This window comes from Narcine bancroftii, chromosome 5 (assembly GCF_036971445.1).
Source record: "Narcine bancroftii isolate sNarBan1 chromosome 5, sNarBan1.hap1, whole genome shotgun sequence".
NCBI classification, from domain to species: domain Eukaryota; kingdom Metazoa; phylum Chordata; class Chondrichthyes; order Torpediniformes; family Narcinidae; genus Narcine; species Narcine bancroftii.
Window position 1 is genome coordinate 191,793,682 of NC_091473.1, and position 27,798 is coordinate 191,821,479.

Here is a 27,798-nt window from a genome sequence, read left to right on the forward strand (position 1 = left end):
ATTCCCCACCCATACACAGCCACAGCACATGGGTTCTCTGCAGTTTACAGAATTCCAATGGACAAAACCTCTTGCCACCCTCTCCCATTGCACCGTTTGCCCCTTACCCATCGATGTTTACTCCCCTTGTATAGAATCCAGTCACCTCCAGGGTGCAGAATTCCATGGCAATCTTCCTCTCTCACGGGTAAACTTCCATTTTCGTTCAATGTAAATTTATAGGTGGGTGCGCTGATTTTAGTGGATGGTTCCTAAAGGCCCGATTGCTTCCGTGTGCATTCTTCATAGTGTGCATGCAGCAAAAGAGCATGGTTAATGTCGCGGTTAGGTCGGCACGGTTGACATAGTGGTTAGCACAGCACTGTTATAGCACCAGCGATTGGGGCTGGGGTTCGAACCCAGCACAGTCTGTCAGGAGCTTGTACATTCTCCCCATGTCTGCGTGGGTTTCCTCCGGGTGCTCCAGTTTCCTCCCACCTTTCAAAACCCACCGGGAGTTGTTGCTCAATTAGGTGTAATTGGGCAACACATGTTTGTGGGTGGAAATGGCCTGATACCTGCTGTATGTCGAAATTTAATATTAATTTAAATTAAAACCAGCAAACGTGCCTTCTTTGGGTCCGGGTGGTCACTAGACGATTTACTCGGACTTCAGTAAATGAGTTACAGAGAAAGGTTAAACAGGTTAGTACTTTATTTCCTGGAGTGTAGGAAATTTAAAATTCTGAGGGGGATAGACAGAGTAACTGTAGGCTGGCTTTATTCCACTGAGGGTAGGTGAGACATAAACCAGAGGACAAGAGTTAAGGGTGAAAGGGGAAAGGTTTCAGGGGAATGTAAAGGGGAACTTTTTCACACAGAAAGAAGTGGGAGTGGAACGGGCTGCCAGCTGAAGTGGTGAGCATGGGGTCAATTTTAACATTTAAGATTTTTGGGCCAAATAAAAGGGGGATTTGACTATTGCATGGTATCGATGATTACTTGAGCATATATGATATGGGGTTCTCTTTGCAGGACTCTGGGTTGAATACCACCCAGCGCCTCCCAGAGATACCTGGGCTTCGTTTTAACCTCTGGCCCAAGAGAAAGTGCCACTTCCTCAACATGGTAAATGCATCCTTCTCTAACTGGACAGTGGGCTACACCTGGGCACTGTTCCCTCCTCTTTCCCCCCTTCCTCTCCCCCGGGCAGGGAGTGACTGCCTTGGATAAGCTAGCCAAGCCATTGTGCTGGAGTCTCTCGAATGTGAATGTATCTCTGCTGGGCTGGAGCAGACGAACCACCTCGGGAGAACAAAGTGCCCTGATTTCCGGTTTTCTCACACTCACCCACTGTGATAGTGATAGGACGTTGAGTTGGTGCTGAGGGCGAGATGTCCTTCCCATCCTTCACCAGCTTGTGTCCCTGGTTGTCACGTGCGAGCTGAGTCCCATTGTCAGGCTATAAAACAGATTGAGAGAAGCAGATTACCTCTAAACTGCCACTGCTGGTTAAGACCATGAGACATTGTTCAGCCCATTGAGTCTGTCCCATCATTCCATCATGAGCTGATCCATTCTCCTACTCAGTCCCACTGCCTGGCTTTCTTCCCATAAGGGTGGCATGGTTGGTGTAGCGGTTAGCGCAATGCCTTTACAGCGCCAGCGATCGGGACCGGGGTTTGAATCCTGCGCTGTCTGTCAGGAGTTTGTATGTTCTCCCTGTGGCTGAGTGGGTTTTTCCTGGGGGCTCCACTTTCCTCCTACCGTTCAAAACGTACCGGGGCTTATAGGTTAATGGGGTGTAAATTGGGCGGCTCGGACTCGTGGGCCAAAATGGCCTGTATGTGTGAATTAAAAAAAAAATAAAAAACCTGATACCCAAGCTAACCAAGCAACCTAAATTTTCAACATCACGTCCCTGTTCTTGTATTCTATTCCTCTTGAAATTCATTTGCTAGCGTTGCACTTGCTCTTACCAAAAACCAGCACTTGGGGCTTCCACCATGAGTCCCACAGATGATGATTGAAGTTCTGTTGACCCTCTGGATCACAGTGATCACATTCTCGCAGAGGCCCTGTAAGAGAGGAGCATTAGCAGCAAGGCTGGCAACCTTGAAGCAGCAGCCCACCCTCTTCGCCATGTTCTGTGAGCAAAGCTTTTTAATATTTACCAAAAGTTACCAGCCCATAATGGGTCCAAAACTCCTTGCCTGACCAGGAACATATAATTGGTTTTGTAAAGAACATAAGAAATTGGAGCAGGAGATAGATGGCATATTGAAATGCAAAATTGGATACCTTTAGAAAAAAATTACTTGTAGTTTAAGGAATCAAATTGGAAACTTTTATAAAATTTGGGATCCATATATGGATTTTATGAATAAAAATTAATCTGAAGTGCCAGTTAAGGAAGAAGACGAAGGCAGGAATCAAGGCTTGCATTAGCAGAAATTAATGGTTCAATAATGAATGACAATAGGTGCATACACTTATACCCAAGGGGAGTGTCTTAAGTGGTAGATATAATACACGTCCAATGTCAGTAAAACAGGGCTAGGCAGAGTGGTAGACTGACAGCTCAACATAGATTCACTACACCATCCACATCGTCCACTTTGCCCAACCCTCTCAGTTAGTATGGGTAATTATAAAAAATAATCAATGATTATTATACATGGTAATAATATATATGCAGAAATAGGTGCTTTCTCTTTTTTTTTCTTACTTTTGAGGGGGGGTTCGGGGAGAAAATTAAAAATTTATTGAATCAGTTAGTGTGGTATATTATTGTATCATTTGCATTGATACAAATGATAAATAATTTTTTTAAAAAAAGGAGCAGGAGTTGTCCATCCGGCCTGTCAAGCCTCTCCATGTTTCATGAGATCATGGCTGATCTGATCGGCTTCATCTCCACCAACCTGCCTTTTCCCCATATCCCTGAATTCACCTACGATCTAAAAGTCTAGCCAACCTTGCCTTAAAGATATTTACTGAGGTCGCCTCAACTGCTTCAATGGGCAGCAAATTCCACAGATTCCCCACCCTCTGGGAAAAGCAGTTCCTCCTCATCTCCATCCTAAATCTAAATGACGCTATGTCCCCTAGTTCTGGTCTCCCCCACCAATGGAAACAACTTATCAACCTCTATCTCATCTACGCCTTTCATAATTTTCTATCTTGTATGTTTCTACAAGATCCACTTTTGTTCTAAATTCCAGCGAGTCATCATGGCTATCCCTCCTAGTCAGGGATGATGGGATTTGTTCCATTGATCCACAGAGCGAGGACGCCTGTGCATGTATTTGTTTAATGTGTATTTGATGTTGCACTCCAAGAAGCACACGATACTTCACAAATCAACCAAATGATTGCAATGGCATAGAAACCACAATGATTAACCACGCTGTACTCCAGGAGTACAGTCCCAGATGACTCAATCTCTCCCCATAAGTCAACTCCCTCATCTATGGGATCAACCTGGAGTTGTTTCAAGTCACAGATTACAGAGTTTGGTGCTAAAGATGGTGCTTTCTGTGCTTGGCAAGAGGGTGGATAGATAATGTCTCATCTGAAATAGGTCAGTGCAGCATTTCCAGCGACACTTGGAGTCAGCTTTCTTGTATTCCTGCATTCTCTGTCTTAAGGATGGTGGCGAGAACATGACAAGGCCATCAGGAAGTGTTGGCGACGTACTGGTACTCATTACTGGAAAGTAAACAGTACTATAGAATTTCTTTAGACATCAGGTTGAGCCAAATTTGCAGTAAAATTAAACAGGAAAGTCTGCAGACACCGTGATTGAAAGTAAAAAACATACCTGCTGGAGAAACTCAGCTGATCAAACAGTGTACTTTATATAGCAAAGATAAAGATGCAGAACCAACATTTCAGGCTTGAGGCCTTCATCAAGATATCAGATTTGCCTAGTATTCATAGATTAAAGCTCCAAAAAAAAAACACCAGGTGACAGAAAATTACAGAAAAGATTCACATTACCAAGAGATTGCAACAGTTGGGAAGGTTCTAGATTCTTTTACTGCGATGTAATAAAATAGATGTAATAGTACCTGAAGTTGTATTTAGTCAGCGATAAGGCAGGCAAAAATTCACCATCAGCAGAAATTACCCAGCACCCCTTTCAATGAAGAAAGAGAAGCAAAAGAGAGTCCCTTCAGAGTCACTGAGTGTCCGTGGATTCGCCTCCAGCGCACCCGCAGCTGCTCAGACCATCGGCAACCCGAGCTCCAGATCCGAACACTATCAGAAAGCCTTCAGCGCCCGAGGTACCCCCTTGTATCCCGGGTTCCAATACCTGGTACCCCTTCAGCCAGTCTCTAGCAGTCTGTTGCCTGGGGTGAGTCCTTTGATCGCAGACACCAGTCCTCGCCTCAAATCACCAACAGCCCTCCGCCCGTGTGTTCTTCAGCAGCAGAGCCCCTCACTGGTCCGCCGCCGTGGTCACTCTCCCATAGGGTCATCTCTTTCTCAAACGAAATGGGGGGGGGAGGGTTAGTGTCCCCATTTTCCGGTGCCCTGTACCAGTCCTCTGCTTCCCCAAAGTCTGCAACCCCTCGAGTCTGCCTCTGGATACAGGTACAGTCAAATTTGCTCCAGGCCTTGCAGTCATATGATGTTAACATAAAACTCTGTTGGCTCCTTTAACAGGCCGTTTAAAGCCTGTAGATTCGGTAGTTGGACTGGGCTGTAGAACCCTGCAGAGGAGCACTGTCTTCTATCCTCACTCTTTGTGGGTCCGCACCAGTGGCAGCGCCGCCAATTTTTTTGATTGAACCAGACTCTGTAAGGGAGTTTGCATGGATGGGTTTTGAATTCTAAAAATTTCCTTTTTTTTGGGCAAGCCCTGAACAATTCATTGTTCTTATTGAGTGAACAACTCAGCACAGTATTTCTTTACTCCGGAAATGAAACTTGTATATTCTTTGCAGCTGCTCCATGGTGGAAATACTCAGGAAAGAGAAACAGGATTAGTGCTTGAGGCTAAAAGCACAGTAAATGCTGGAGGAACCTGGCCAGTCTTGCAGCACCTATAGGAGGTAAAGATATATTACCGACATTTTTGGGCTGATCCTGAATCTGCAGGGGTCATCTGGTGCTTCCATTGTGGTCTCTTCTACATCAGAGAGACTGCATGCAGTCTGGGAGATCACTTCGTTGAGCACCTTGGCTCTGTCAGGTGCAATAGCAGGGATCTCCCAGTGGCCGCCCATTTCAAGCCCCAATCCCATTCCTTAGACTGTCCGTGGTCTCATGCATTGCCAGACTTAGACCATTTCTGTCTGGGCACCCTCCATCCAGATAATATTCACATTGACCTCTCTGGTTTCCGTTTAAACCACCCCCATCTTCGTCTCCTGTCCCCTTATTCTGTCTCTCGCTCTCTTCCCTTTTCTCACAGATCCAAAATCAATTTTCACCTCTCATCATATCCAATTAACACCTTTTGTTTGTGGGTCTGGACCCCACCCCCTCCCTTTCTCTCCCAGTCTTTATGCAGACACCTGCCTGCTTTTTGCTTATACCTTGAGGAAGGATGTATTGGCTTTGGAGGTGGTGCAGACGAGATTCACCAGGTCGATTTTAGAGATGAAGGGGTTGGCCGATGAGGAGAGATTGAGTTGACTGAGACTACTTGTTGGAATTTAGAAGAATTTATAGAAGCATAAAATTATGAAAGGCATCGGTAAGATAGAGGTTGGTAAGTTGTTTCCATTGGTGGGGAAACCTGAACGAGGGGACATTGGCTCAAGATTCAGGGGAGTAGATTTAGGACGGAGATGAGGAGGGACTGCTTTACCCAAAGGGTGGGGAATCTGTGGAATTCGCTGCCCACTGAAGCAGTGGAGGCGACCTCAGTAAATATATTTAAGACAAGGTTGGATAAATTTGTACATAGTAAGGGAATTAAGGGATATGGGGAAAAGGCAGGTAGGTGGAGACGAGCCCATAATCAGATCAGCTGTGATCTCATTAAATGAGCCGGATGGCCGACTTCTGCTCTTATTTTTTATTGTGCGTATGTCCAGTATTCTGTGGAGTTTTAGGGGGCAACAGAACATAGAATATTACAGCACAGTACAGGCCCTTCAGCCCTCCATGTTGTGTCGACCAAAAATAAACAAACCACACCCTCCCTACCCTGTAATCCTGTATTTTTCTTTCATCAATGTTCCTATCTAAGAGTCTCTAATGTTCCAGCCTCCACCACCATCCCAGGCAATGCATTCCAGACACCCACAACTCAGTGGGGAGGGGGGGGGGGGGAAACTTAACCCTGATGTCTCCCTTAATCTTTCCTCCCTTCAATTTATACTCTGGTGTTTGCTACAACCATCCTGCAAAACAGGTGCACCTAATCCATGCCTCTCGTAATCTTGTGGACCTCGATTAAGTCACCTCTCAACCTTCATGGCTCCAAGTGCAGTAGTGTTGGCAGGCGTGCTGCCAGTGTGCCTCAGGATTTAACCAGTGGAGTTTCTGATGCCTGTGCAGGACCTACCTGACCTGGTGGCCCTTTGCTCTGGCAAGACTTCCTGGCATTGTCATCCAGGGGGAGAGTGATCTGATGGGAGAACAATAAACAGTTCACTGCTACTTTCCAGCCCTTTGTTTTCTTCTTTCTCTTTATCTCTCCACTCCCTTTCACCTCCTGTTCTTTTCCTTCACTACCCACCCCTCTCCCCATTCGCTGCTCATCTCCCACTCTCTCCCCTTCTCAACCATCTACCCACCTTCCCTGCTCCTCTCCATTCACCTTCATCCTCTCCCCACCTTCCCATTTCTCAATTTTAGACCCAACTGCCCAGGTTAAGTGAATGGGACAGGGAGAAGATTGTAGCCTCAAGATTTTTTCAGTGAACCACCTCCTTCCTCCCTTAGTCTCCCCCTGTCTTTCCCTCCTTTCTCACTCCCCTCTGTTTCTCTTCTCCCTTTATCTTTCCCCTTGTTCCTCCTCCTCTGTCCCTCTCCCCCTGTCTGCTCCCACTCTGTTTCTACCCCTTTCTACCCCCCCCTCCCTTATCTCTGTCCCTCCCTCTCTCTGCGTCTCTCTCTTTCCCTCTAGCTCCGCTCACTAAACCCAAAGCCGTGGCAACCACCCGGCGACCCCGGGTACAAGAACCTGGATCTGAGAGACGTTGAAGTCAGTAAATCGCAGCAGGTAGACGCTTCCCGTGGCTCCGAGGTAGAGAGCGTCGGACCTCTCGTCGTGGTATCCCACCGAGGATCGGCTCGGAGCCCCAAACGCCACACGGGGCAGATCTAGGGAGAGCAGAGACGGCGAAGCATCAGCATCCCTCGGTCCCCTTACCTCGGGATCCGGCGTGCGGGGGTTCGCGCTCCGCCGCAAGGGGTGGGAATTTGGTGCATTGCAGAGCAAAATCCCCGCAGGGAAGATGGATGGGATTAAAGAAAAACACAACGGGGGACAGAACGTTTGGAGCAGGCAGCGGGATTTGGATGGCTACCTGCCGGGGTGAATTTCAACCGCGGGACCCTCTCCGCCGTGCCCAGGACGAGGAGCTGAGCCAGGGCCAGAAAATGTGCCTGCAGCATCTCAGCGCCCAGTCCACCACCGCTCTCCTCGTTGCAAGCGCTCTTCTCTGTCTGCCCCCCCTCTCTCTCACTCCTCCTGTCACTCCCACTCCGCCCCCTCCCCACTCTCTCTCTCCCTCTCTCAGCCCCCAGCGACGTGTCTGCGCGTCGACGATGGTTGTTCCTTCTTCGCGAACGTAGCCCCGTCGTCCTGTGAGGCTGCACCGCATTGTCCAGGGTGGGGTCTCTGCTTCCCAGGCGGGTGGGGGGGAGGGAGAGAGTGAGTGAGATACGGTCGCCCACGTTAAATATCTCCACCATGGGGAATCCACAAGCTGGGCTGCTCAATACATTTTGAATGTTGGGGTGTAATGACGAGCTCTGGAATACTGGGGCTCACATCTGGCCTTACCAAATGTGCCTTAATGCTTCACCCCTTCCCCCAAGGCCTGAACAGACCGAATTCCTTACCCTCGCCCCCCCATGGCCTGATCAGATGCCCATAGCCTCACCCCCACCCTCCCATTCAGGGACCTCTGATCCTCTGGTTCATGGAGAAACATCTGGTCCTTACCTACACCCTTCTCCACTTTCTTGGACAAGCGTTAATATGGAAAGCAGAGAAACTCAAAAACGGCAGATGCTGGAATTTGTGAGTGAACATCAAGAAGGCTGGAGAGATTCAGTGGGTCAGGCAACATCTGTTGAGGAAATGGTCAGTCAATGTTTCGGATTAAAACCTGATATCAACTGGCCTCAATTTCAATCAAATGTTGACCAGCTACTTTTCTCCATGGACCCTCTTCAGTTTCTCTACCATAGACCATCACAGCATATAAAACAGGCCCTTTGACACTTCCAGTCCATGCCAAACTATTATTCTGCTTCGTCCCACTGACCTGCACCTCCATACCCTTCCCATCCATGTGCCCGTCCAAATTCTTCTTAAGAGTTAAAATTGAGCCTGCATTTCACCACTTCAGCTGGCAGCTTGTTCCACACTCCCAGCACTCTGTGTGAAGAAGTCCTTCCCGTAGTTAGATGACCCAAACTGTACACAATACTCCAAATTTGACCTCACAAATGTCTTATACAACTTTACCATAAACATCCCAACTCTTGTAATTAATACTTTGATTTATGAAGGCCAAGATGCCAACAGCTCTTTTTACAACCTTATCCACCTGTGATGCCACTTTCAGGGAATGATGTATCTGTATTCCCAGGTCCCTCTGTTCTAACGCACTCCTCAGGGCCCGACCATTCACCGTGTATGTCCTTTCTTAGTTTGTCCTTTCAAAATACAGCACCTCACATTTGTCTGTATTAAATTCCATCTGACATATTTCAGCCCAGTTTTCCAACTAGTCCAGATCCCTCTCCTTTGCTGCCCACAACACCTCCAATCTTTGTGACATCTGCAAATCTGATCCAATTTACCTCATTATCATCCAGATCACTGATATAGATGACAAACAGTAATGGTCCAAAACCCTGATCCCTGAGGTACACCACTAGTCACAGACCTCCAGTCTGAGAAGCCATCATTCACTGCCATTCTCTGGCTTCGCCTGTATAGCCAATGTCGAATCCAGTTGACTACCTCACCATGAATACTGAGCTCCTGGAATCTTTCTGACTAACCTCCCATGTGCGACCTTGTCAAAAGGCCGTGTTGACAACAGTTACAACCTCTCCTTCTTCAACTTTAAAATATATGCTAAAATATATGCATTCCTACATCCCACCTTTTCCAGAACATGCCATAGATTTCCAGGCCCAGGGAAAGACCAGGATTTCCTAGCTGCTGTGGAAAACACAGTAGTCAATTGTGTGCATGGCAAGATCCCACAAACAGCATTATGACTGGAACACAGTAAAGTTGATTGGGCTAGAAACACCTGTTGGTTGTATGTTCTTTAAAATAATGTTGGTGAATATTTAGTGCCTTGGTGCTACCCCTTAACAATCAGAATTGGAATTTATTGTCACGAGCGTGACGAGAAATTTGTTGTTTTGCGGCAGCGTCACAGGTGCGAATATTGCTATAAAATTACATTTAAAATAAATAAATTAGTTCAAAAATAAGAGAAAGTGAGGTGGTGTTCTGTGGTTCATTGTTCTTTCATAAATCTGATGGTGGAGGGGAAGAAGCTGCTTTTATGTCATTGGGTGTAAAACACGAAAGTCTGCAGATACCATGGTTGAAGTAAAAACACACAACAACTGGAGAAACTCAGCAGGTCAATTAGTGTCTTTTATACAGCAAAGATTAAAAATACATAACCAACGTTTTGGGCTTGAGCCCTTCATCAAAGTATGGAAAAATATTGGCAGATATTGGGGGTTAATCTTCAGGCTCCTGTCCCTCCTTTATTATGGTAGCAGTGTGAAGAGGGATCCTTGAGAATAGAGGCTGCTTTCTTAAGACATTAGCTCTTGTAGGAGTCCTCGATGGAGTGAAAACTGATGCCTATGATTGCGCTGGCCAAGTTCACACTCTCAGTAGTTTTTTTCTTCTACTGTGTATTGGCATCTCCGTAACCAATGCTACCTTCCCACAGTACTGCCTTTCCAACAGAGGGGCACTCCCTTGTAACTGGTCCTCCACCGTTCCTGCTCCTGTGACAGCACGGATCTGTGCAGTTGGATGTCGTGGCCCCTCCCCAACCAGCCCACTGTGCGATCTCTCCCCCGTCTTCTTTGCCCAAATGTGGGTGGGTCCTCTCATTGTGCAAGGTGGCCCCACTCCCTCCTGCACGACCTCTGGTTCGGGTCATTGAGCGCCACCAATAGGCAGGCTGTTGGACAGAAGGGCTCCTCTTAGCCCTGCTCACCCTGTGACTGCAGCGAGAACGGCCTCTGGCTGGGTCGACACCTGAGGAACTTCCTGTTTCAGGGAATGTAGATTCAGAATCAGAATTTACCGTCCTGAACTTGTCATGAAATCCGTTGTTGTGTGGCAGCATTATAGAAGTCCAGGATCTGGACCACCCGAGAATCCAGATTTTTCGAAAACTCTCAAATTTTTAAAATTTAGTGGGCTTTTGTGTACATGCATGCTTAAGCGCCACAGATGTATAACAGCAACCATATGCATATTTATAAACCCATAATGGCTCCTAGAGTAGATAAACCACGGTGTGAAGAGAAAGAACACATTGAAATCGAGTGATAAACTGGAAATAATTAAACTGAAACCTGGTGTGAGCAATAATGTTCTAATAGAAACATAGGTCATCAGAAAGTTTACAATTTACAATATAAAAAAGGCTTTTACAGGAAAGTCCATGGAAATGATTATTGTATTTGTGGAACAGAACCATAGCTATATGGTCTTCAAGACGTCATGCATGCACAATTGATGCAGAATAATCTTAAAACCATAGAACATTACAGCGCAGAAAACAGGCCAATTGGCCCTTCTAGTCTGTGCTGAACTATGATTCTGCCTAGTCCCACTGATCTGTACCTAGACCCTATCCTTTCATGCCTCTCTGTGTATCTGTCCAAGATTTTCTTAGATGTTAACACTGAGCCCACATTCACCACTTCAGCTGGCAGCTCGTTCCACACTCCCACCGCTCTCTGTGTGAAGACCTTCCCCCTAAACATTCCCCCTTTCATGCTTAACCCATGTCCTCTGGGTTTGTATCTCTCTTACCCTCTGTGGAAAAAGCCTTATTGCATTTTCTCTGTCTATGCCCCTCATAATTTTGTAGCCAGTATGGGGGTGGGGTAGGGGGAACAGAACCTGTGGGCGGGGCTGAGCCTGTTGGTGGTGTCCAGAACAAATCCTGAGCTGAGAGGTCCATGGAAGCATCGCCTCATACCAAGGAGAGATACTGGGGGGTCAAAATCTCTCTCGCCCAACCCGACAAATGCACAGGGCCGGAGCTCAGTGCAAAGCAATCTCAGACTGAAAGGTCATCATCAGGTGAAGGGATAAAGGTGACAAACAGGAGGTTTGGGCAGCCACAGTACCTTGGCCACCCAGGACCCAGCTGTGGACCAGGTCAGGCAGACGGAGGATCTGCTGTGGTCTGGGTGGAGCTAGCTCAGTGTGTGGTGATTCTGTCCTCCCTTCTCCCAGCCATGCCACCCCATGTGAGAGTTTTACCCACAGTCGATTTGACGTAATTGCTGAGAGGTTGGAGCCAGATCACGTGTAATGGGTATTGTCGACCTGTTCCGAGGTCCCTTCTCCCAATTCCTGATGGTCCACCCATCGGGAAGCTGCCCCTGAAGTTTAAGTTGCGATCCACTGTCTCCTCACTTTCTCTGCACTCGATGTCACCCATCGCGACAAATCGATTACCTAATGACAGAGTGTGGATCATCTTTGCTACTAATGCAAAGAATGCACAAAGTCGTAAATAAGGTAATGTACAAAAGTAAAGAAAGCAAAAGAAGTGTCAAGCAGTGTAACGGATGCTGTGGAGGCTGTGAGGGTTCCATCCATGAGCAGTGCAGCTTTATTCCTCCTTAAATTTGAGTTTTGAAAGTACTGCCTGGAATAGGAAAAAACCACACCAACCCAATCCCCCTGAGCAGTCTGGATTTTCAGACTTCTACAGTAGTGCAAATATTGCTGTGCAGGATTTACATTAGACTTCTCTCGCGTTCCCCAGTAACGCCCCAGCAAGGAGCAGCAATGCCCAGGGAGTGTGGAATGAAGGGCGCTCAGGCCTGTGCCACATCCCCAGATCTCTGCCTGAGCAACAGGTGGCCCTCCAATGGGGTGGGTGGGGTTTTGGGTGCAGCCCTAACCCGGGTGCAGGTGAGACATCAGATGCAGCTCGAGTGACCAGCGAGGCTGAGTTCATGTGATCTTTGCTCTGATTTAAAGGATCTTCTGCCATTCTATGAGCTCCAGGGCCCCACCAGCAGCATGTACCAGCTCAAAATTCTGCAGATGCTGGAAATGTGAGATAAAACACTGGAAATACTTGGCAAGAGGAATAGAATATAAGAGCAGGGATGTGATGCTGAGGCTTTAGACAGCACTGGTGACCTCATTTGAAGTATTGTGAGCAGATTTGGGCTCCCCATTTAAGAAAAGTTGTGCTGATGTTGGAGAAGGTTCAGGGGAGGTTCACAAGCATGATTCCAAGAATGAAAGGAAGGAGCATTTGACCACTCTTGGTCTGTATCTGTTGGAATTTAGGAGAATGAAGGGGGATCTTATTGAAACATTTTGAATGTTGAAAGGCATGGGCAGAGTCGGTGGGTTGTTTCCCGAAGTGGGAGAGTCTAGGACAAAAGGGCACAACCTCAGGTTTGAAGGGCATCTGCTTAGGAATTTCTTCAGCCGCGGGCAGTTCGGAGGCCGGGCAATTTGGAGGCCAGGCTATTGGGTGTATTTAAGGCAGAGATTGATAGGTTCTTGATTAGCCAGGGCATCAAAGGTTAACCATATAACCATATACAGCACAGAATAGGCCAGTTTGGCCCTACTAGTCCATGCCGGAACAAATCCCCACCCTCCTAATCCCACTGACCAGCACCTGGTCTATACCCCTCCAATCCTCTCCCCTCCATGTAATTATCCACTTTCCTTAAATGTAAATAACATCCTTGCTTCAACCACCTCTGCCGGAGCTTATTCCACATCCCAACCACCCTTTGTGTGAAGAAATTTCCCCTCATGTTCCCCTTATAATTTTCCCCCTGCGATCTCAAACCATGGCCTCTGGTTTGAATATCCTAACTCTTAATTGAAAAAGCCTATCCACGTTGACTCTCTCTGTCCCTTTTAAAATCTTGAACACCTCCATCAAATCCCCCCTCAATCTTCTACACTTCAGAGACAAAAGCCCCAGGCTGCTCAACCTTTCTCTGTAACTCAAACCCTGACATCCTGTCAACATTCTCGTGAACCTTCTCTGCACTCTCTCTATTTTGTTTATATCCTTCCTATAATTTGGTGACCAAAACTGCACACAGTATTCCAAACTTGGCCTCACCAATGCTTTGTACAATTTCATCATAACATCTTAACTCTTGAATTCAATACTTCGATTTATGAAGGCCAACATTCCAAATGCCTTCTTCACCACTCTATCTACCTGAGTATCAAATTTGAGGGTACTATTTACCATAACTCCTAAATCCCTTTGTGGCTCTGCACTCCTCAGTTGTCTACCATTCAATGTATATGATCTATTTAGATTTGCCTTTCCAAAATGCAACACTTCACACTTATCCGTATTAAATTCCATCAGCCATTTCTCAGCCCACTCCTCTAGCTTTCCTATATCTCTTTTTAAGCTATGGTAATCTTCCTCACTGTCCACAATACCACCAATCTTTGTATCATCTGCAAACTTACTTATCCAATTCATCACCCCTTCCAGATCGTTAATATATATAACAAACAATAGTGGACCCAGGACCGATCCCTGATGAACTCCACTAGTCACCGGCCTCCAATTTGACAAACAATTTTCTACCAGTACTCTCTGACACCTCCCATCCAACCATTGCTGAATCCTCCGCCTTTTTTCCTAACCTCCTGTGGGGAACTTTGTCAAAAGCTTTACTAAAGTCTAAATAGACAACATCCACAGCCTTCCCTTCATCAATCTTTTTTGTAACCCCCTCGATAAACTCTATAAGGTTTGTTAAGCATGATCTACCCCTGACAAAACCATGCTGATTACTCCCGAGCAATCCCTGTACCTCCAAATATTTGTAAATACCATCCCTCAGAACACTTTCCATCAACTTTCCCACCACAGACATCAGACTCACAGGTCTATAATTCCCAGGCTTACATTTGGACCCTTTCTTAAACAATGGAAAAACATGAGCCCCCGAGACCAGTGACATCCTAAATATCTCTGTTAATGGCCCCACTATCTGTACACTAGCCTCCCTGAGTGTCCTTGGGAATACATTGTCCGGACCCGGAGATTTGTCCACCTTTATCTTTTTTAAGACTGCCATTACTACCTCCTCAGTTATTCTTATATGATTCATGACCTCCCTACTATTTTTCTTTACTTCAACTGGTACAATATTTTTTTTCTTAGTGAATACCGAGGAAAAGAAATCATTTAAAATTTCCTGCATTTCCTCTGACTTCTCACTCAGCCTACCCTCCCTATCTACAAGGGGTCCTATTCTATCCCTCACTAATCTTTTACTTTTAATGTACCTATAGAAACCCTTTGGATTTATTTTTACTCTGCCTGCCAAAGCCTCTTCGTGCCTCTTTTTGGCCTTTCTAATTTCTTTCTTAAGATTTTTTCTACACTCCTTGTAGTCCTGTTTCAATTTCTCATCACCCTGCTGTTTATACCTCTTGTACATATTTGTCGAAAACCAAGGCTCCCTATGACTTCCAGCCTTTCCTTTGATCCTCACTGGGACATATCTAATCTGTACTCTCAAAATTTATTCTTTGAATATTCTCCATTTTTCATTTACATCCTTTCCTGAAAAAATCAAGTCCCACTCAATACTCCCCAAAGCCATTCTCATTCCTTCAAAATTTGCTTTTCTCCAATCCAGAACCTCAACTTTAGGTCCTTCTTTGCTCTTCCCTAAAACTACCCTAAAACTAATAGAGTTGTGATGACTAAACCCAATTTGTTCTCCAACATTAACCTCTGACACCTGACCTATCTCGTTCCCTAACAGGAGATCCAGTATTACACCGTCCCGAGTCGGTTCCTCTATGTATTGATTAAGAAAACTATCTTGCACACATTTGACAAACTCTAGCCCATCCAGCCCTCTTACTGTATGGGTATCCCAATCAATGTGAGGGAAGTTAAAATCTCCCATGATCACTACCTTATGTTTATTACACATATATGCTATCTCCTCACTACCTTATGTTGTGGGGAGAAGGCCGGGCAGTGGGGCTGAGTGGGGAAATGAAACAGTTCATGATTGAATGGTGGGGCAGGCTCGATGGGCTGAATGGCCTATTTCGGTTCCTATGTCTTATGGTCTTAAGTAAGATATATAAATTGTGCACTGTATATGATTGATCTGATCTGTGGCACATTTTCCTCTTATTTTAATTTATTGTGTAGAGGTTGTTTAACAAAGAAAACATCACAAGATTCTACAAAATACAAAAACACAAGTTCATGTCTTTGTGAAGCTCTAACAATCCTGTAACATCCTGTGTGAAGCAATCAGTGCATACTGTTTGAATCCAGGTGTTTATTCCCATCTCCCAGGCCTGATGGCGGAATTGGTGTTGGGACTCTGCTGTGGATTAAGGACTCTGTAACGGGCACATCCTTCGGCCATCTCGGCCCCTTCCATTTATGTTTCAGTAGGAGTGCCTAGCTGGTAACCGCTGTGGTCAATTTTCAAGCAAAGAAAATGCCCGACTGTAAGGGAATCTCTTTCCATCCAGATCCCTTCTTGAGATTCAGATGGCCCACGAGCCCATGCTACCCAATTAAACCCAATTAACCTACAAACCCCCCCCCCCCCCCACCGAAGACTTTTGGAGGGTGGTAGGAAACCAGAGCACTCAGAGGAAACCCACGCAAGCTTGGGAAGAACATACAAACAGACAGCGGTGGGTTCAAACCCAGGTCACTGGTGCTGTAACAGCGTTAAGCTAAGAACTATGCTAACTGTGAGGCCCTTAAAAAGAACCATCAGATTCTTCTCAGAGGTGAGGGGTTGAAGCTCAGATTATCCCCATTCAGAAGATTCCTTTTCACTGTTATATTGAATAGGACACCATGATATCTCGAACCCTTTTAACAAATGCACTTGGGAGCCCCTCTACTTGGTGAGGTTCACTGTCAGAGTTCCTTGTACAGATTGAGCTAATCAAAGCCCACTACACGCAGTGGACCATCAGCATTTAAGTCACAAGGCTGTATAGCAGTGGTTCTCAACCTTTTTCTTTCCACTCACAGGCCACTTTAAGTAATCCCTATGCTATTGGTGCTCTGTGATTAGGAAGGGATGGATTATGGGGTGTGAGTGGGAAGGAAAGGTTGAGAATCACTACTCTAGACACAATTGTGACTGAAATATTTTGTTTGAGAAAAATTGTCACTGGCCCATTTCCTTTGGAGTTGTGAAACTGTGCACATAACGAGTCAATTAGGGCCGATTAAAATAGTGCTTTTCAAACCTTTTTCTTTCCACTCACATCCCACCTTAAGCAAAGCCTTACTAATCACAGAGCACTTATGCCATAGGGAACACTTAAAGTGGTGGGTGGGTGGAAAGAAAAAGGTCGAGAACCACTGCTCAACAGTGAAATGGACCCCATAACATGACTTAGAGTGAGGAAGATCAGAGCTGACCCTGGACGAGGTAGATGAGGTAGACACATGCAGCAATGCGGATATGCATGCACATGCACACACGCGCGCACACACACACATTTATGCACGCGCGCACACACATTTACGCACGCTCACGCACACACAGGCATACCCACATTTACACTTGCATCACACACACACTCAGACACGCATGCATGCATGCAAGTGTACTCAAACATATATGCACATTTACACATGCACACACACACCACACACACACATACACTAACACACAGACACAGAGACAGGCACACACACACAGACCCATATATACGCAGATTTACACATGCACACACACATACACGCAGATTTACACATGCACACACTTGCACACACACAAATGCTAACACACAGACACAAACATATACGCACATTTACACATGCGCACACACATTTACACATGCACACACACACAGAAATGCTCACACACAGAGACAGACAGACAGACACACATGCATATACACAAGAGTACACTCACCATACAGGCCCATTTAAAAATATACATCTAGTGGATCTAGTCCATCTTCCCTGACCTCATCTACCCACAAGATACAGGAGCAGAAGTCAGCCCATTGGCAAATCCAGTCTGCTTTGCCATTCTAATCATGAGCTGATCAATCCTTCCACTCAGTCCCACTCCCTGGCTTTCTCCGTATAACCCTTGATGCCCTGATTAATCAATTACCTGTCAATCTCCACCTTAAATATACCCAACCACCTCGCTTCCGCAGCCTCCTGTGGCAATGTTCCACACACTCATGACCCTCTGGCTTCAGAAATTTCTCCACATCTCTATTTAAAATTGATGCCTTTTTATCTTGAAATTACGTCCTCTTCGAATCCCCTGTCCAGGCCCTACAGCATTCAAAATATCTCTGAGGTACCCCCTCATCCTTCTGTATTCCGACGAGTACAGTCCAAGAGTCGGCAATCGTTCCTCATATGCTAACCTTTTCATGTGTAAATGTGTGTGTGTGCATGTGTAAATGTGTGTATATATGTGTCTGTGTGTGTACCTGTCTCTGTGTCTGTGTGTTAGTGTATGTGTATGTGTGGTGTGTGTGTGCATGTGTAAATGTGGATGTATGTGTGTGTGCATGTGTAAATGTGTGTATATATGTGTCTGTGTGTGTACCTGTCTCTGTGTCTGTGTGTTAGTGTATGTGTGTGTGTGTGGTGTGTGTGTGCATATGTAAATGTGTGTATATATGTGTCTGTGTGTGTACCTGTCTCTGTGTCTGTGTGTTAGTGTATGTGTGTGTGTGGTGTGTGTGTGCATGTGTAAATGTGTGTGTGCGGTGTGTGTGTGTGCATGTGTAAATGTGGATGTATGTGTGTGTGCATGTGTAAATGTGTGTATATATGTGTCTGTGTGTGTACCTGTCTCTGTGTCTGTGTGTTAGTGTATGTGTGTGTGTGGTGTGTGTGTGCATGTGTAAATGTGTGTGTGCGGTGTGTGTGTGCATGTGTAAATGTGCGTATATGTTTGAGTACACTTGCATGAATGCATGTGTGTCTGAGTGTGTGTGATGCAAGTGTAAATGTGGGTATGCATGTGTGTGAATGACCATGCGTAAATGTGTGTGTGCGCGCGTGTACTTGTGCATGCATGTCCGCATTTCTGCATGTGCCTATCATTCTGGTAAATCTTCACTGAACCCTCTCCAACGCCAACACGTCTTTTCTCAAGTAAGACACCTAAAACTGGATACTGTACTCCAAGTGAGTTCTCACCAGTGCCTCATAGAGTCTCAGCATCACATCCCTGCTCTTGTGTGCTATTCCTCTGTAAATGAACGCCAACATTGCATTTGCCTTCTTCACCACCGACTCAACCTGGAGATCACCCTTTAGGGGATCTGGCACCAGGACTCACAGGTCACTTTGCACCTTTGAATTTTGAATTTTCTCCCTATCTAAATAATAGTCTGCCCGTCTATTTCTTCTACCAAAGGGCACGACCGTACACTTTCCATCTGCCACCTCTTTGCGCATTCTCCTCATCTATCCCAGTCTCTCTTCATCCATCTGCCATCTCTTCGCCCGTTCTCCTCATCTATCCCAGTCTCTCTTCATCCATCTGCCACCTCTTCGCCCGTTCTCCTCATCTATCCCAGTCTCTCTTCATCCATCTGCCACCTCTTCATCCGTTCTCCTCGTCTATCCCATTCTCTCTTCATCCATCTGCCACCTCTTCGCCCGTTCTCCTCATCTATCCCAATCTCTCTTCATCCTTTCAGTATCCACAGCACCACCTGCCCTACCACCAATTTTTTAATCATCTGCCAATTTAGCCTCAAAGCCACCTATTTCATAATACTCCATGCACTCTCTTCTCCATCTATCCATCAACTTCATTTCCTTCAACCCCATCAACCCCTACCTCATCGCCCCATCAACCCCAACCCTATCTACTTTATCACCCTTATAATTTATGGCTCTCATTTGGGACCCCGCCCCCTTCCTTCAACCTCCTCATCTGTGGGGTAAACCAGAGACCCAGTCTCTACTGACAGCTACATTCAGATGAAGCTCCTCCACACTCATGCCCCTGGCCAGATGAGCCACTGCGGGCAGGCAGGAGGAGAGCAGTGGGCGTTGGAGAGAGTTGTAATCCGGAGCCCCACTCTGCCAGACTGCTCATCAAAGGCAGTCTCCCTCCCAGGCAAACACCCCCAAGCAAGTCTGAAGAGCTGTCCCCACCCACCCCCACACCCCTCACAACATTTTGGTGGTGTACTTGATGGCCTCGGACTGTGCGTCGGTACCACTGGGGTGACTTAACACCTGGATGCTGGTGGTGCGTTTGATCGGCCCCTTCACCCTGCTCCAAACCATCAGCAGGGTGAAACAGAGGCCGGTGACACCCAGGAAACAGGCCGAGCCCAGTGTCAGGACCACCGGGAGGGTGTGGTGGTGCAGGAGGGGGGCTGCAGGACTGGGAGCCCAGCCCTTCACGTGGAGATGGGTGAGTAAGACGTCACTGCCTGCTGGGTTGGAGGCGGTGCACTGGTAGTCGCCGGCGTCCTGAGGCTGAGCAAAGCGGATCTCCAGCGCGCTGTTTGCCAACACCCGCAGCCGGCCACTCTCCCCATCACTGCTGCCTAGCATGCGGCCCCCTGGTGTGGACCAGTGCACGTGGGGGGCTGGCTCGCCCTCAGCCCCGCAGGACAGACTCACCGTCTGCCCCTCGCTCACTGTCACCTGGCCGGATCCGGACTTGATCCATGGCCTGGTGCAGGAAAACTCTCCGGGCCTCAGGCTGGGCCCAAAGTCCCCAAGCTTCCGGCCGCTAACTGACTCGGGGCTGGCGCAGACGGGCTGGTTGGTGCCCCAGTCCAGCCGCCCCCTCCTACCCAGGAGCCAACGCAGACGGCAGTCACAGACCAGGGAGTTGGAATCCAGGCCCAGGGACACCAAGGCGGTGGTGGAGTGGAAGGCCGCCTTCTCTAGGGTCGTCAACCTGTTGCCTGAGACATTGAGGGCCTGGAGCAGGCCCAGGCCCCTAAAAGCAGCTGGCTGGATCACGGCCAGCCGGCATCTGGTCAGGCGGAGCTCCCGCAGCCGGATCAATCCCTCCAGAGAGTCCCCTTGGATTATGGCGATGGGATTGTGTGACAGGTCCAGAAGCTGTAGGTATGCCAAGTGCCCAACAGAGTGGGTGGGCACTGAGGTCAGGTTGCAGCGAATAATGGTGAGGGAGGTCAGGTTCAGGCTGTCCAGGGAGTCCCGGCTGAGGGACGCCAACCGGGGCCAGCGCTCCATCCTCAGATGCCGGAGGTTCAGCAAGCCCTGGAAGGACTTGTCCGGCAGTGAGATGGCATTCAACGGTGAAAACGTCAGTGTCTGCAAGGAGCGAAGGCGTGAGAGTGCGGCAGTGGGCACGATGTCCGAATTGGCCTTCCCCAAGGCCAGGTGCTGCAGTCCCTCCAAACCAGCAAAGGCCCGGGTTGTGATGTGAACCAGCTGTTCGCCCAGCTCCAAGTGCCGGAGTTTGGGGAGTGTTTGGAAGCCCTTGTCCAGCAGGAGCACCAAAGGATTGTGGCGGAGGTCCAGCACGCTGAGATTGGGCATGGATGCCAGGGCACCAGGCCAGATGGTCTTCAGACAGTTGCCACTCAGCCGGAGAGCACGCAGGCTCTGCAGACCGGAGAACGCCCCAGGATTGATGTCGGACACCGAGTTCTCACTGAGGTCCAGTTCCTGCAGCTCGATCAGATTCCTCAAAGCACCTTGCCCGACTGACCGTATCCGGTTCCTGCTTAGATCCAGGACCTTTGTCCCTGCGGGAAGTTGCTCAGGGACAGTGGAGAGCTCTGTGCTGCGACACACCACGGTCCTGTTTCCCATCTGACAGTCACAGGGAGGAGGGCAGTCCGCCCGGCTGCAGACCCACACCAGAAGGGTCAGGGCAAAGGGCCACATGACTGTGGGATGCTTGACACGCTGGCAGCCAGCTCCTGGCAGCAACATTTCTTCACTCTGGAGCCGAGAGAAAATGGTGTGAAAGGGACTTTACATGTGCCAAAAGCATGCACTCTAACTGAAATTCTGTCCACCGAAAGAATTTCCTTCCACAGTCCACACAAACTCCTCTGTTTGAACATAGAACACTACAGCACAGCACAGGCCCCTTCAGCCCTTGATATTGTGCTGACCTATATATTCCTGCAAAAGAAAACTAAACCCTTCCTACCTCGTAACTCTCTATTTTTATTTCACCCATGTGCCTGTCCAGGAGTATCTTAAATGCCCCCAATGTTTCAGCCTCCACCACCACCCCTGGCAATGCATTTCAGGCCCCCACAACTCTCTGTGTAAAGAAAACTTACTCCTAACGTCTCCCCTAAACTTCCCTCCCTTCACTTTGTATGGAGAAGACTCTGGTGTTTGCTACTCCCAGCCTGGGAAAATGATGCTGGCTGTCCGCCTTATCTATGCCTCTCAGAATCTCGTAAGACTCTATTAATAAAGTCACCTCTCCTTTTTTTTTTGCTCCAAAGAGAAAAATCCTAGCTCAGCTAACCTTTCCTCATAAGGCATATTTTTCAATCCAGGCAACATCCTGATGAATCTCCTCTGCACCCTCTCTGTAGCTTCCACATCCTTCCTTTGATGGGGCGACCAGAACTGAACACATACACTCTAAGTGGGGTCTCACCAGAGATTTGTAGAGTTGCAACATGACCTCTTGATTCTTAAACTCAATCCCCCAATCAATGAAGCCCAGCATTCCATAGGCCTTCTTAACCTACCCATCCAACTTGAGAGATATATGGATTGGACCCCCAAGGTCCCACACTGTCAAGTATCTGTCCATTAACCCTGTACTCAGCCTTCTGGTTTGACTTTCCAAAATGCATCACCTCACACTCATCTGGATTGAACTCCTTGTGTCTATATTCTTTTGTAGCCTACGACAACCTTCAGCACCATCCACAACTCCTCCAACCTTTACTGACTGTTAGGTCTGCTTTGTTCATGAATGAGTGAGACAAACACCAGACTGAGTCGAAATCAGGGTTCTTTGTTCTTTATTACCGGATTGTAACACTTGCAACTAACCATGTTAGTCGGAGAATGCATTCTGCCGTTATCAGCAAAATGGTGATTTTTTATACCCTTGGATACGTGCTTAGAACATCATCATATCATTACTTGTCCAATGACTAAAACTGTTGCTATCCTTTCCCTGCTAGCTTCCTGCCTCTCAATCCATCAATGTCTCTCTTATCTTGTAAGTACAAGGATGCATTCACATCTTGTTACAGCCCTGTACAGGGTAATTCCTTACACATTCCCATCTCATGATGTTTTACCTTACACTGACCCATCCTTCCTCCTCTTCATCTAGGTCATTTATAAAAATCACAAAACAACAGGGGTCCCAAAACAGATCCCTGCGGAACTCCACTAGCCACTGACCTGCAGGCAGAATACTTTCTGACCACACAGCCAAGGTTCCATGAACCCCATGCCTCATGACTTTCTGAATGAGTCACCCATGTTGTATGTGCTTGACACATACATAGAACCTTCTCCCACAATCCATGATCACTACCCTGTTGCTGGGGCTTTACCCATACATAGAACCTCCTTCTACAATCTGATCATTGCCCTGTAGTATGGGCTCGGCCCACTTTCATCACGGTGCTGTCCCAGCCATCTTGCACAGCCCACTGAACACGTATCTCTGGTGAGACTCCACTTAAGAATATTGTGTTCGGTTCTGGTCATCTCATTATAGGAAGGATGTGGAAGCTATGGAGAGGGTGCAGAGGAGATTTTACCAGGATGTTGCCCTGGATTGTTAAACAAGTCTTATGAGGCGAGCTTCGCAGAGTGAGGAACTTTCTCTTGGAGTGAAGAAGGATGAGAGGAGACTTAATAGAAGTCTACAAGATTCTGAGAGGCATAGATAAAGGTGGACGGCCAGCACCTTTTTCCCAGGGCAGGAGAAACAAACACCAGAGAACATCTGTACAAAGTGAAGGGAGGAAAGTTTAGGGGAGCCATCAGGGGTAAGTGTTTTTACCCCTGTTGTGGGTACCTGGAATGCAATGCCTGGGGTGGTGTTGGAGGCTGGAACAATAGTGGCATTTAAGAGACTCTTGGACGGGCACGTGGATGAAATAAAACAAGAGATTATGATGTAGGGAGGGTTTGATTTTTTTTTTGGTCGGCCAACAGTATATGTGTCAGCACCACATCATGGGCCGATGGGCCTGTACTGTGCTGTAATGTTCTATGTATTAACCTCCTCCTACAACCCCTCTACATAACACTAGAATCAAAATGTACTCACTCTAATCACAGGGCTCGACCCATTCACCCGATCCCTTAATCTCACAAACACTTTCCCTGTAATTTTGAGAGTTGTAGATGGTGTAGATGCAAGTCTACTTTTTCCACTGAAGTTCAGTGAGATAACCATTAACACACTGGCTCCCCACTCTCCCCCTCCCACAATACGTCTTCACCTGCAGTGGTCCCATGTGCCACTTACATGATGTTTCAAAGAGACAGCACAAACTTCGTGGGTTGGATAGCCCCCTCCTGGTTCAGTTGCCTGATCCCTAACCCCAGAAGAATCTGCACTCACCACCATCGGTATCAGACTCCTGGCCCTGGTTACGTCGAGGTTGTTCTCAGCGCCACGGCTTGGTGTAGAGGCTACATCCACAGCCAGACAATTCTTCAGCCAGACTTCAGCACTGCTGGGATGGGTGAAAACCTTCTACCTCACCACCGTCTATCGGAGATCTTCAAGTCCTAACTTTAGATCGTTGGCGGACACGACGTTAATCTTAGCTGGAAATGGTGGGGTGTGTGTGTTGGATGAGAAGCAGGTTACCTATCCACTTGGTGTCCAGGAGCAATCGGGATCTCAGTGGCCGTGCGACTGGGCCAAATGTAACACCTCACATTAATGCTGTGTACGAGAGAGAGGATCACAGGCAGACAGGAGGAGCAAGAAAACAGGATTGTGGCCTCAGAGTCTTCCAATGTGCTGACACTAATGCTCCGTAAAATTAGTCATTTTCTATTAACGATGCCTTTTGGTAATGGGATCCCTGGTAGCTGGTCACCTTTGCGTTTGCAACGACACTGGCAGGGTCACAAAGTGACTCAGATCTCCATGACAGTATGAGACAGCTGCACTCATTTATACAGTGGCATCTGAAGCATCTGAGATCAAGTCCGTCTGGTATGAAGATGTTTACAGGACAGTCCCTGCTTTGCTCACAAGTTCCTTGCAGACAGAGGGGGCTGGGGGGTGGTGAGGAGTCCCGAAACGAAGCATTTGGAGGCTTTTGCCAGAGGTTTTTGCACTATTCCATGTCTTAACAGGGCTGGGATGGCAGACTCAGATTCAGATTCCTGATTTATTGTCAGAGTTCATACATGACCACATGTAACTGTGGAATTACCACTTAACTGGTAGTGCAAAAAAACTGTACACACATATTAACCAATTAAAAATGTGAACAAACTGACTGTGCAATACAGAGAGAAAAAAATAACAATCAAGTGCAAAAGTAAGAGTCCTTAAATGTTTATTGTTGAGGAGACTGATGGTGGAGGGGTACTAGCTGTTCCTGAAGCTGGTGGTGTGGGCCTTGTGGCACCGACACCTCTTTCCTGATGGTAGCAGCGAGAACAGAGTGTATGCTGGGTGGTGTGGATCTGATGATCGCTGCTACTCTCTGACGGCTGCGTTCTCCGTAGACGTTCTCGATGGTGGGGAAGGTTTTGCCTGTGACATCCCAAGATGTGTCCACTACCTTTTGCAGGGCTTTATGCTCAGGGGCATTGGTGTCCCCCACACCAGACCATGATCCACCCAGTCAGCACACTTTCCACCTCGCATCTGCAGAAATTTGCCAGGGGTTCCAATGTCGTACCAAACCTCTGCAAACTCCTGAAGAAGTAGAGGCTTTCTTCACGATGCCATTAGTGTTTTGGGTCCAGAAAAGATCCAAATCATGGGATTCATATAGAAAACCAAAGCCCACATTCCAGTAGCAAGGCTGCACTGCATTATGGGAGCAGTGGTGCAGAAGTGACAGTCTATGGATTAGAGATTTTTTACCTATCTTAATTACATACATTTCCTAAGAATTTAATTGAAGTAATTTTTAATTTACAACCTTTCTATAATGGTACAATATCTAACATTTATGCTATGTTGTTGGGGACAACAGAGGCTCCCTCAGATAAAATTAGAAAAAAACCTGGGAACAGGACCTACAGCTTTTAATTTCTGAAGAAACTTGGAATGTAATTTTCAAATTGGTTAATACCTCATGTGCCCATCACTCTCTCCTACAAGTTAAAGTAGTCCATTGAGCTCACATGTCCAAAGTCAAACTCATTCATTTTTATGCAATGTATCTCCTCGTTGTGATAAATGGAGATGCTTCTTTAATTCAAATGTTCTGGACATGTCAGAGTCTTGATAAATATTGGATTGAAGTACTTCAAACTTTCTCTGGACTTTTTAGAGTTAATTTTAAATCTAATCCCTTAACTTCTTTATTTGATATTGTTGGAGAGAGTGACATAACTTTAACAGCCAAATATTTGCAAATATTAGCTTTTATTTCTCTTCTGGCCAGGCATTGCTCAGGTGGAGGGATGTAATCCCGATTACTCATGCTCAATAGCTACATGACATCATGTTTGAATTTAGAGATTTCCGATTTGAATGTAAATTAGCTTTGATTTCAGTGGCCAGTGACCCCTGTGGTTAGGAATTCTTTTACGTCACTAGAAGATGAAAATGCAGTCATGATTCTTGTCCCCAACTATCACAGTTGGAAAATGTACAAAGGCAGCGGGGTAGAGCGATGGCACCTCGATTATTACAATGAGGGTGGAAGAGGAGGGGAAATCCGTGATATGCCTAGAATCAGAAAGGCGGAGGGTCTAGTCACAAGTTGAGTCGATTCACGGACTCACCTGCCGCCTGTCCTTTCAGCGGCTTGATGATATGGAGTGTGCGAAGGTGCAGTCCCTGCTTGAATGCTTGAAGGGGTTACTCCTGAAGCTCTGGATGCATTTCAGCCCCATGCTCCTGATCTGTGGCCACCTGGTACAGAGGAGGGAGGGTTGGCTGAGTGATGTCCTCATCAGTCTGGTACTGGGCCTGGCCTAGATGGCCATGCATGGGCCCAGGCAGCAGGCAGAAAGAGGTTCAGCTCGGGCCAACTGCCTGCCCCTTTTCTGAAAACACCATGGAGGAGGAACACTCAGTGCTCATGGGCAGTTTGGAGGGTCTTCGGGAGTGGTTGGCTCCCCCAGGGTTTGACGGAATGGACGGAGATAATTTGTAACTTAGGTTTTGTGTGAATAGCCGGATTTTAGACAAATATAGAATGTGTAACTTCTGGACAATGAATAATAAAGGGACGGTATTGATTTACTGCCAAAAAGGCAAAAAAAGGAGCCCAGTGAGGGAATGTCACTTTGGGAGGGGCTTGAGGGAGTTTGGTAAAGTTATTCTTGATGATTCTCTCCAACAAGAAAGGGTCTCACCATCTGAGATTCAGTGGTAGAGCTGTCACTGAGTCTCCCGGGGCCATTGACAAAGCTCAACCTGGGCCTGTCACATAAATACAGACTCTGGGCCACAAAAGAAATGAAAAAAAAGATGGTGTTGCCGGTGCAGCTGTGCGAAAAGTGGGGAGCGAAGTCTCAGTGCTCCCCCTCAGTGTCTAACATCCAGCCCTACTGCTGTCGGCTCCCTACAGGCTTTAAGTGGCTTGTTAAAGGAGCTGACGGTGGTTTATCTTAAAATCACGTGACCACAGGGTCTGGACCCAAGATGACCAGCAGTGGTCTCGAGGCATTGCAGATTCCAGGAAAGCAGAGGACTGGCCAAAGGCATCAGAGAAAGGGGAGACCACCCCTCCCCCTCTTGTTTGAGAAGGAGAAGCAGAGGAGATGACCCATGGGATGGTGACTATGGCGGCGGACCAGTGAGGGGCTCTGTGGCTGAAGAGGTGGGTGTTGGTGACTCGAGGTGAAGTAGGCATGTATGATGTGGGCGGCTGGCAGCTGAGGTCATAGGATTCATACCAGGCTGTTGACTGGCTGAAGCGATATCAGGTAGCGGAACCGGGATGCAAGAGGGGACTGGAGGCTTCCTGATCGTGTCAGATCTGGGGCTCGGGGTTGTGGCTGATGGTTCGGACTGAAGGCTGTGTGGCTACAGAGGCTGCGGGAGCACCGTAGGCGAAGCCATGAATATTCAGTGACCCTGGTGGGGTGGGGTGGGGCTTTCTTTTGTTTCTCTTTCTCTGGCTGTAAGGGGTGCTGGGCAAATTTTGCTCATAGCGAATCTTTGCGGTAGACGAAAGTCAGTTCAGAATCAGAATTTATTATCATGAACATGTCACAAGCATCACAGTGCAAACATTTATATAAACTACTGTACAAAATAAATTTT

The 27,798-nt window shown here is 47.2% G+C and overlaps 3 protein-coding genes across 6 annotated transcripts in view; 1 reads left to right on the plus strand and 2 right to left on the minus strand.

Moving 5' to 3' along the window:
* LOC138765429 (semaphorin-7A-like) overlaps window positions 1–7,857 on the minus strand; it is a 46,076-nt gene extending 38,219 nt beyond the window's left edge. The window contains exons 1-8 of the mRNA XM_069942470.1: window positions 7,470–7,857; window positions 7,101–7,263; window positions 6,503–6,565; window positions 5,055–5,172; window positions 4,383–4,469; window positions 3,334–3,516; window positions 1,959–2,126; window positions 1,330–1,441 (exon numbers count right to left, since the gene is read on the minus strand). Coding sequence (XP_069798571.1) covers window positions 1,330–1,441; window positions 1,959–2,126; window positions 3,334–3,516; window positions 4,383–4,469; window positions 5,055–5,172; window positions 6,503–6,565; window positions 7,101–7,263; window positions 7,470–7,857 — 1,282 coding nt within the window. The remainder of the gene's footprint in view (window positions 1–1,329; window positions 1,442–1,958; window positions 2,127–3,333; window positions 3,517–4,382; window positions 4,470–5,054; window positions 5,173–6,502; window positions 6,566–7,100; window positions 7,264–7,469) is intronic.
* LOC138764464 (semaphorin-4B-like) overlaps window positions 1–27,798 on the plus strand; it is a 124,032-nt gene that overhangs the window by 45,264 nt on the left and 50,970 nt on the right. The window contains exons 1-2 of one of the 4 annotated variants that reach the window (XM_069940419.1): window positions 1,022–1,107; window positions 4,932–5,039. The exons of 2 other annotated variants lie outside the window; for them this stretch is intronic. The gene's annotated coding sequence lies outside the window, so the exon portion shown is untranslated. Of the gene's footprint in view, window positions 1–1,021; window positions 1,108–4,931; window positions 5,040–27,798 lie in introns of those variants that run through there. One more of the 4 variants, XM_069940418.1, reaches the window with a different exon arrangement.
* On the minus strand, window positions 19,539–21,274 carry LOC138762881 (leucine-rich repeat and immunoglobulin-like domain-containing nogo receptor-interacting protein 1). Its single transcript, XM_069936400.1, has one exon. The coding sequence runs from the start codon at window positions 21,270–21,272 to the stop codon at window positions 19,566–19,568; it is 1,707 nt and encodes a 568-aa protein (XP_069792501.1). The 5' UTR covers window positions 21,273–21,274; the 3' UTR covers window positions 19,539–19,565.

Bases quoted from the DNA above. Each gene is read 5' to 3' on its own strand.
- LOC138762881 (XM_069936400.1), bottom strand. From the start codon at position 21,272: ATGTGGCCCTTTGCCCTGACCCTTCTGGTGTGGGTCTGCAGCCGGGCG.